The 9185-nt window shown below is 39.3% G+C and overlaps 2 protein-coding genes across 2 annotated transcripts; one reads left to right on the forward strand and one right to left on the reverse strand.

Annotated features, from left to right (window-relative positions):
* The first annotated feature begins 863 nt into the window (after nt 1-863).
* LOC104803904 (leucine aminopeptidase 1-like) lies at nt 864-4065 on the forward strand. Its single transcript, XM_010527996.1, has 10 exons — nt 864-1145; nt 1437-1851; nt 1954-2148; nt 2266-2491; nt 2606-2732; nt 2823-2918; nt 3040-3117; nt 3202-3262; nt 3430-3617; nt 3719-4065. Exons 1-10 carry the CDS (start codon nt 879-881, stop codon nt 3848-3850), a joined length of 1785 nt encoding a protein of 594 aa, XP_010526298.1. The 5' UTR covers nt 864-878; the 3' UTR covers nt 3851-4065.
* A 1109-nt stretch (nt 4066-5174) lies between these two features.
* Nucleotides 5175-7787, reverse strand: LOC104803905 (cystine lyase CORI3-like). The gene is made up of 7 exons (XM_010527997.1): nt 7501-7787; nt 7041-7389; nt 6642-6860; nt 6164-6223; nt 5918-6073; nt 5737-5830; nt 5175-5523 (listed from the first exon to the last, which is right to left on the reverse strand). The coding sequence occupies exons 1-7, from the start codon at nt 7746-7748 to the stop codon at nt 5372-5374; spliced, it is 1278 nt and encodes a 425-aa protein (XP_010526299.1). The 5' UTR covers nt 7749-7787; the 3' UTR covers nt 5175-5371.
* Between the last annotated feature and the right edge of the window lie 1398 nt (nt 7788-9185).

Raw genomic sequence — 9185 nt, forward strand, 5'->3', positions numbered from 1 at the left:
GATTAAGTGAACGAATCAGCCGTTCGTCTTTTGTCTTTGTCGAAATATTCGACACGATAATAAATTGGAAGGAAAGTAATATCACGAATGTATTAATGGAATATTAAGTAGGTAAGGGAATAAAACGAAAAAAAAAAAGAGAGCGTATTTCAAATACAACGTGGAAAAAGAATAATTGAATTAAAAGTCTTTGGATTTACCAATTTAATTTATTCTTTTTTATATTTCTTATTTTTGGTAAATTATAGTATATGATATACTGTATTGTTTTATTGATGTTATGTATCACATACATTCTATATACCGTTCTCCAATTCCAGATATTTGTAAACTGTATAATCCCATATATGAAATACTACAATTCGGCACAAAATCTTATAAATTTATTCTTTATCACAATTTTTTTACTACGCGATACCTTTTTTTTTATAAAGGAAAAAAGAAGAAAGAAATCTTTGTATTCCTTGATTTTTTTTTCATATAGTTTCTCTTTACAGAGAAAAAAATAAAATCATATATTTTTTATGTACACAGAAAAACAAAATCATCTATTTTCATGTGATCATTTCGAACTTTGGTGTTGATTATTAGTTTTCGTTATTTTTGGACTTGTTTTAAAAAATCTATAATTATTCAATTTAATATTGACTTTTATTATGTTAATAATGTTTTAAACAAAATCAATAATGTTTATTTTCTAAAATTTTAGATTTTGGAATTATTTTTAATCTCGTTTAAGAATATATGATATTCATTTCATTTTTATCCAGTTATGTATTATTTGATAGGGTTACATAATGTGTGAGTGAAATAATAGTCTTTGACTAGAAAAGACATGGAATCGTCCTTATAAATACAAACAGCCTAGGCGTCTTCGAATGGCCGTCTCTCTTGTCGTTGCGTCTTTGGCTTCTTCTCTTTCTCTCTCTCCGTCTTCGTCTTTATCATCTCGCTTCTTCCATTCTCTCTCCTCTTCTTCTTCCACCGGTTCTTTGTGTTTGTCGAGATCGCGGTGGTCGCCCGTTGCGAGACTCGCTTTTTCAGTCACTCCGCTCTACTCGGCCACCAGAGTCAGAGCGATGGCTCACACCCTCGCACGCGCCACTCTCGGCCTCACTCAGCCCCATCCGATCGACCTTACTAAGGTTTTTCTCTTCTCCTTTTTTTCGGATTCTCCGTCTGGAGGTTTGTTCATGTGTACGAGGATCTGGGTCTGTCTTTTCAATCGATTGCAGTAGCTTGTTATCGGGCGACTCCTCTTGGGCTTCCTGTTTTCTGATGTTTCTATGATCTGTGTTGATTGTTCTTGTTCTTGTTTGAGATCTATGGATTTTGCGTAGTTCGGAACCGATCTGCTGTCTGGAATTCTTGTTTGGCTGCGTACCGGCTCTGGCTCTGATGCTGACGTCAAATCGATTCGTTGAAATCTCATGCAGATCTCGTTCTCAGCGAAAGATGTCGATGTGACGGAATGGAAAGGAGACATACTCGCGGTTGGCGTAACGGAGAAAGACATGAAAAAAGACGAAAACTCAAAGTTCGAGAACCCGATCTTGGAGAAGCTCGATGCCCATTTGGGTGGGCTTCTTGCAGAAGTCTCGTCCGAGGAGGATTTCACCGGAAAACCCGGCCAGTCAACTGTTCTTAGGCTTCCGGGTCTCGGGTCAAAACGGGTTGGGTTGATCGGTCTCGGATCGTCGGTTTCATCTCCATCGTCTTTTCAGAGTCTCGGTGAGGCTGTTGCTGCTGCTGCAAAATCTGCTCAAGCTAGCAATGTAGCTGTTGTTCTTGCATCCCTTGAGAGTGTTCCTGATGAATCCAAGATTAGTTCTGCTTCGGCCATTGCTTCAGGTGATCGTTTTGTGATTGATTTTTCATCTTGCATCAGGAGAGTTTGTGTTTCAGTAGAGTTTAGAACTGATTGTCCTGTTGGATTTTTCTGTATCGTGACAGGAACCGTGCTCGGTATATATGAGGATACCAGGTACAAGTCGGAATCGAAGAAACCATCTCTTAAATCCGTGGATATCATCGGTTTTGGAACTGGTCCTGAACTCGAGAAGAAGCTGAAGTACGCTGAAGATGTTTCTTCGGGTATTATTTTCGGGAAGGAACTCGTCAATTCTCCGGCCAATGTGCTCACCCCTGGTACTACAGACTGTTTTCTCGAGCTCCCTAGTCTTAATATTGTTTTCATTGTTATTTCGTGCATCCGAGTTGGGAACTGAGTGTAATGTGATGCTTGCTTCTTTTTTTTTGGATTAGATGCTCTTGCGGAGGAAGCCGTGAAACTCGCTTCCTTGTACAGCGATGTTCTCACTGCAAACATCTTGGATGCGGAGAAATGCAAAGAGTTGAAGATGGGTTCCTATCTCGGTGTGGCTGCTGCCTCTGCAAATCCACCTCGTTTCATACATCTTCGGTACACGCCTTCAAGTGGACCCGTGACAACCAAGCTCGCTCTTGTCGGAAAGGGATTGACCTTTGACAGGTAATTAATTACAAGAACAAGAACTCTTATGATTCTCGATCTGCTCCTGTGGGGTGTCTTGTCTTTTGTTTCCCGGGTTGGATTGGATGTTGAGTGTTGGTTTTGTGTTCACAGTGGTGGCTACAACATTAAGACCGGACCTGGCTGCTCCATCGAGCTTATGAAATTTGATATGGGAGGTTCAGCTGCTGTTCTTGGTGCTGCCAAAGCCATTGGTCAAATTAAGCCTCCTGGCGTTGAGGTAACACTCATCGAATCCATTGGAACTTGAAGTGTTTAAACCGAAAAATAAAATAAAAAACGTGTAACTAAGTAAAGGACGGGTAATCAGGTTCACTTTATCGTTGCCGCATGTGAGAATATGATCAGTGGAACTGGAATGAGGCCGGGAGACGTTCTCACTGCCTCAAACGGAAAGACTATTGAGGTATTCCGGCATTGCCTTTTAGTGTTAATCGTGTTTTCTAAGATTCGAGCTTCTTCCACTGTTTTCTTCTAGACGATCAACAAAATCATCCAATGTTTCTTCTGTTTTCTCTGGTGTGAAGGTTAACAACACTGATGCTGAAGGTAGACTCACACTTGCTGATGCTCTGGTGTATGCTTGCAACCAGGGCGTCGATAAGGTATCGATGGAAGATGCCCCCGCAATATTTTTCTCGTCCTGATTTGTCGGTAACGAGAATCTAATTTGTGAACTATCTTGACAGGTTATTGACCTCGCGACATTGACAGGAGCATGCGTTGTTGCTCTCGGACCAACAATCGCAGGTAAATAACCATCAGCACTTGAAGAAATCATTCAGTCATCGTCTTTTGCGTTTGCTTTCTTGATGAATTTGATCATATCTTAGCCGAGCAAGTGTCACGAGGATGATGTCTTTTTGCGAAGAAATCTGGTTAATGTTCATTGATGATGATCACGGTGTTCTTGTTAGGTGTCTTTACACCGAGTGATGAACTCGCATACGAGGTTTTTGATGCGTCTCAGAGAAGCGGAGAGAAGCTATGGAGGATGCCAATGGAGGAGAGCTACTGGGAGCAAATGAAATCGGGTGTGGCTGATATGGTTAACACTGGTGGTCGTGCGGGCGGTTCAATCACCGCAGCTCTCTTCTTGAAACAGGTGAAACCCTAAACCCTAAAGCCCTCAAACCCCTTTGGGCAAAGATGACAGCTTTCTGCGAATTCTGAACTGATGAAAAACCCCTTTCGGGATTCGGACAGTTTGTGAGCGAGAAGGTGCAGTGGATGCATATCGACATGGCTGGACCCGTTTGGAACGATAAGAAGAAGGCTGGGACCGGGTTTGGGGTAGCAACGCTGGTGGAGTGGGTGCAGAAGAACTCTTCGGCTTAAGATAGAGTAATGTGGAGGAGGCTGATACAGTGAGATGGAGGCGCCCTCATTTTCAGGTGTTTGAGTTGTTTTCTGGTTGCTTCTGTGTCAAGTTACGAACCCTAGTTTCAGTGTCTTAATCATGGTATTAGATCTTGTTCTCTTGTACACCTGAGAATGGTAACCGTATCGGAGAGCGAATAAAAGGAAAGGGTCTTGCTCTTGTCTTGTTGTCATTTTCATGTTGTTCTGTCTCTTTTCATCAGTTGTGTGCTCTCTGAAAAATTTAGAATTTAACAGCTAAATACGAAATACGGAGAATATAGAAAGAATATCACTTTAAAAAGGCGGGGAATATAGAAAGAAAGATTTAGAACTTTAGTTATATTTCGGATTTAAAGTTTTTTCAGGTTCAATTTTTAATTTTATAAAAATAACATTGATAATGTTTTTTATATTAAAATGATTCGGTTCGAGCTTTATTTGGATCTCGGATTTCTGATTTTATAAAAAAAAAGAATATTACTTCAAAAAATATTTCGTTTTCCAATTAGTTTGCACTTATTTTATTTTTTTTTAATTCAATTTGATTGGATTTAGATTCGTTTTCATCAAAAATAACTTTTATTTCAAAAAATTGATTGATAAACTAATTTGATTTTTAAAAAAATTATATAAAATATAATTCTTCTTATTAAATGTTAAATGCCCAATAGACCACAGGCCATGATTAAACAAAGCCCAGTAATATATCGTACGTAGCACACGATCAAAATGGGCCTAATCCAAAACTCGAAAGCCCATATAGATAAAATGCAAAATTCAGAAAATCTGCCCAACTATGTGTCGCACGTGTCTAACGGTCGTCCGTGCGCCGTCAAACGTCTAGTGCCTTCACATGATTCCTAACATGATTTGGCACGCAAGAAAACCGCCCGTTAGGGCAAACAAATAAAGAATGCAAAATGGAAAGATAACAAGTGAGGTTTGAGAAAGAACGAAAAGATCGTTAAATACTGTTTTAACCCACATGTCTGTGGTCGAGAGTGTTATCTAGATTGGAAGTGAAGGTGTTCCTCTTTCAGGTCAGTGATTCGAATCCAGGTATGCGGGGAGGGAGAGGGCTGCGTATTCAAAGGTTTAGGTGAACTTCCTCGTTTGACAAAAAAAAAAAATACTGTTTTTTGATTTATTTTTTTTTATGGGTATTGCGCGTATTTATAGCCCCCTGGACTAGTTTCCTGGACCGCAAGTAAACACGGTCTGAATTCCGACATGTACTTGCAGGGATAAAGCATTCTTTAAACTCAGAACTAGAACTCCGATAAAGTTAATAAAAAAAAGCTTCTTCAAACCAAAAGCCGATACGAATGAACTTTATTTATGACATCATGGAAACACATCATGGCCATCGACTTCAAACAAAAGAGAAAACGCTACGTTGTGGAGTTTTTTTCACACGTGACAAATTTATTCAGAGATGGAGACGGAAGAAGAAGCAAAGGGCCGGAGTCCACAACTTATTTCTTGTTCAGTTTGGTTTCAGTTGAGTTTCAGATCTTCGAGTGAAGCTTTTGGTTTCTTGACATGGCGCTGGAAGAAGCCCTTCAATCTATCAAAGGTCTGTTCCACCAGAGAAAAATCCGAGTACTCGACCGATATCCTCAGCCAGTTCTCCAGACCCATCGCAGTTCCTACAAGCCGATACGAAGCCCGTTATACTCGAAATCAGATGCTGAAAAACCGTGGAATTTTTGCAAGTTCTATAGACCGTTTTCGTTCAAAAACCATGGAATAAAACTTTACAATATATATATATATATAGACGGGTATTATTTGAGTGTATTGCGAGTACGAGATCGTGTGATGGTGTTAATCTCGATCAGGGGAGTTGCAACAACGTTTACCAGGTACGAGGACGAGGTTCTCCTCGGCAGCTAGCTTCGAGCAGAACTCATGGTCATCGTTGATGCCCTCCAACTGCGACAGGTCGAGCTTCGTCTGCAATGAAACACGTTGATCGATTTTCTAATATATATACATTCTTGTTTTCCATACTCGTGTGTGTGTGTACATATATATATGTACCCATAAGAAAGTGCAGGCTTCAGGTTTCATGGGGCAGTAGAGGCAGGGAATGTACTGGAGCTGATCGAATCCATATTCGACATTCCGTTTCAGATAAGCGTTCTTATTCGCGAAGAATTCGTTCGGGGTTTTCTCCAAGATATCCCTAAGAGCCGCCTATACCAAAAACATGAATCATCTTCTAAGCAAGCATCATCTCTTAACATATGTGTATATATATATATATGGTAATGTGAATTCATGAACCTGGAATATAGTTGCGGGTTTCGAATTTATCTCGAGGTTATCCTTGATAGCTTGCAGGACCTATTCAAGACAACATAAGATGTCAGAAACACAAGAGAGATTGTTGATGTAAGGTTATATGTTCTATGCAAGGTTTTCTTGCCTTAAAAATTGTGTCTATATATGAAGACCATTTTGGGTTTTAGTTCAAGTATATCTGAATTCCGTTATTTTGGTTTAAAAAACTATAACTATTCATTTTTTTTATATTGAATTTGATTCCCTTTCAGTTTCTCTTGATATTTGGTATAGATTCATTCGGTTTTTAATGAAAAATAATAATCATTTACAAAAAAATTTTGGTTTTCTAGTTATCCCTATATTTGATCCATATTCGATTTTTCGCTTTAAAAAAATGATATTCAGTTCAGATCGGTTTGGTTTATCTATGCATTAACCGAAATGACCACCATAAGAAAAAACCAAGAAATGGGCCGACTTTGGTGGATTTGAGGGCGCCCTCGGGATCGTTCAACGCGACCCAGCCCATTCGCCATCCCGGGACACCCCATCCTTTGGATAAAGACCCGAGGGTAACCACGGGAGCGATCGATGCAAACTTTCCCATCGGAACAAATGGCCTCTCCCCAAACACTGTCCACCGGTACACTTCATCAGTGATCACCATCATCCCCAGCTTCCTAGCAAGCTCTGCAAGCTGATAAAAAATCACATAACCCTCCAATATTAAAACATTTTCGACATTACGCAATCTTCAATTACTAACAAAAAAACGTTTTTGGACAAAAGGGCATTCATCCTATATGAAAATGGATTAGAAAACTTTTATAAAAAGAGTAACACGAAAAAAAAAAACGAATTCAAGTATAGATTATACCTTCTTGAGATGATCTTCGGAGTAAACGTTTCCACAGGGGTTGTGAGGGTTTATGATGCCGATGGCGAAGGTGTTCTTGTCGGCGAGTTTCTCGACGTGGTCGAGATCGATCTCGTAGTTTTGGTGGGGAAGAACGTCGTACTTCCGGACCTCGACTTGGTTGTAGATCGCTCGGACGTCGTAGCGGGGGAACCCGGGCTGAGGAAGGAGAATGTTAGCGTTTGGTTTGGCCAGAACTTCGACTATGATCTCGATCGATTGTTTGCATCCTGCCGCCATGAACACGTCATCCGGCTTTAGCTTGAACTCTTGCCCTTGAAGATCTCCGTTTAGATAATCCGAAATCGCCCTGTCATGCCCAAAAAAAAATACTGAGTTAGTTGAATTCTTACTTATTGTATACATTATCTTTATCAATGGAATCACCTTTATATATATCCATAATATTCGAGGAACTTACTGCTTGGCTTCGGGAGTACCGATGCTCGGAGCATAATCGTTCCCCTTACCCGAGCCCACGACGTCGGCCACGGCCTTCTCGGCCCCGGGCCAAGTCCTGATGTTCTCGGAGGGCGGCAGTACGATCTTTCCGCTGTTGGGGTCGGTATTTGCTTTGATGTTCGACACCACCTTGCTCAACGACCTCGCCGCCGCCTCTCTCGCCGCCTCGCTGCCCGAAAAGTTCCATTCTCCGCCGCATTTCGCCATTTTTTCCTGTGGTTTCGCTTACGTTTTAAGGCTGGTTGCTTTGGCTCACTTGTATTGAGCTCTTTATATAGACTATATCGCGAAATTAATGATATTTTTATGACACTGTACGGTTATAATCATTGAGCAAATCGGGCACGTGATGGATGGATGGATGGATAGGACCATTTTTTTTTTTGGACAACGAAGCGTCGAACCACGAGAAAACGAAATTGCTTGTCGTTTTTTATCTCCTTCGTTTTGAATTCTTATTGGTAGCGCTGTACTGATATTGAGACCACCAATGACTTGATTATGGATTTAGATAAAAAAACAAATGTAGGATCCCAACCAAAAAAAAAAACGGCAAGTAGTCCAAAGGTTTCACGTTCGATATATTTCGTTTTTATCCTCCCGAGACTTCACTACCAAACACGTAATGAACTGTATAACAAAAGTACAAGAGAGGGATAAGCTCTTAGGGTTGCAGATATTTTCCATCACATATAATCTCTCGATGATGAGATGGAGATTTTTTTTCATTGGATTGCGTGAACTGTACAAAAGTTCAGAAGATGATTAATTTCTTAGATTGTCGCCGTAATTATCTGTACAAAATCACTCCGAATAACACTTATCATCCGTCCGGAAATGTATGGATGTAAAACAGGCTGGTCCGTACCAGTTCATCCGGTTTCGATTTCAGATTTTTCGACTCCAATCCATTTCAGTCCATTCTTTAACGAGTCGAAAAATAATTAGTTCAACTCGATTCACTTTAGATCACGAGTCAAATGAGTCGGATCGACAGACAAATACTTAACTAAAGAAACACCATTTAAATATTAAAAAAATTAAAACTTTTTAAAAAATATTTTTTTTGACGAAAACTTCGTTACCGACCACGTAATAAAGTAATGAACTGAGGTGTTGATGAATGTAAAAGGCTGTCGATGTCGGGGGACCAAAACAAACTTTATGGTGAGATATAAATATTTTGGTTGACTTATAGAAGAAAGGTGCAACAATTATTGATTCAGAGGTAGATCCAACCCATTATCGCGTCAACAAAAAAAACGGATGCAGATTTTATTGCTTACATACATATTAATTATTTCAACTAACTTGAAATTTTATTTATTAATATTGTTAGATATATTTTAGACCATACGATATAAACTTTTATTGTATTATTTTTATATATTTGAATTAAGAGTGTGGTATATATATATATATATATAGAGAGAGAGAGAGAGTAATACGTGTGGTAAGATGAATATATCTCTTACATTATACATATATACATATGTGTGTGTATGTTAATGTGTGAAGATTGTTGGCACACAAAAAAAGTTTTAAGCGTTAAATGATTAGAGTTTTCTTGGATTTTAGAATCTAAAAACAAAAACAAAATCCAATCATTATTTTTATATCAATACTAAAAAACCCTTTTTGTTA

Source organism: Tarenaya hassleriana, unplaced genomic scaffold (assembly GCF_000463585.1).
Source record: "Tarenaya hassleriana unplaced genomic scaffold, ASM46358v1 Cleome9, whole genome shotgun sequence".
Taxonomy (NCBI): Eukaryota; Viridiplantae; Streptophyta; class Magnoliopsida; order Brassicales; family Cleomaceae; genus Tarenaya; species Tarenaya hassleriana.

What these genes read in the sequence shown, in the direction of transcription:
- LOC104803904 (XM_010527996.1), top strand. Translation starts at nt 879, where the DNA reads ATGGCCGTCTCTCTTGTCGTTGCGTCTTTGGCTTCTTCTCTTTCTCTC. An exon ending in ATCCGATCGACCTTACTAAG is followed by an intron (nt 1,146 to 1,436) that starts GTTTTTCTCTTC and finishes AATCTCATGCAG; the next exon opens with ATCTCGTTCTCAGCGAAAGA. An exon ending in GGCCAATGTGCTCACCCCTG is followed by an intron (nt 2,149 to 2,265) that starts GTACTACAGACT and finishes TTTTTGGATTAG; the next exon opens with ATGCTCTTGCGGAGGAAGCC.
- LOC104803905 (XM_010527997.1), bottom strand. Translation starts at nt 7,748, where the DNA reads ATGGCGAAATGCGGCGGAGAATGGAACTTTTCGGGCAGCGAGGCGGCG. An exon ending in CCGAAGATCATCTCAAGAAG is followed by an intron (nt 6,861 to 7,040) that starts GTATAATCTATA and finishes ATTTTTTATCAG; the next exon opens with CTTGCAGAGCTTGCTAGGAA. An exon ending in AACCCGCAACTATATTCCAG is followed by an intron (nt 6,074 to 6,163) that starts GTTCATGAATTC and finishes TTTTTGGTATAG; the next exon opens with GCGGCTCTTAGGGATATCTT.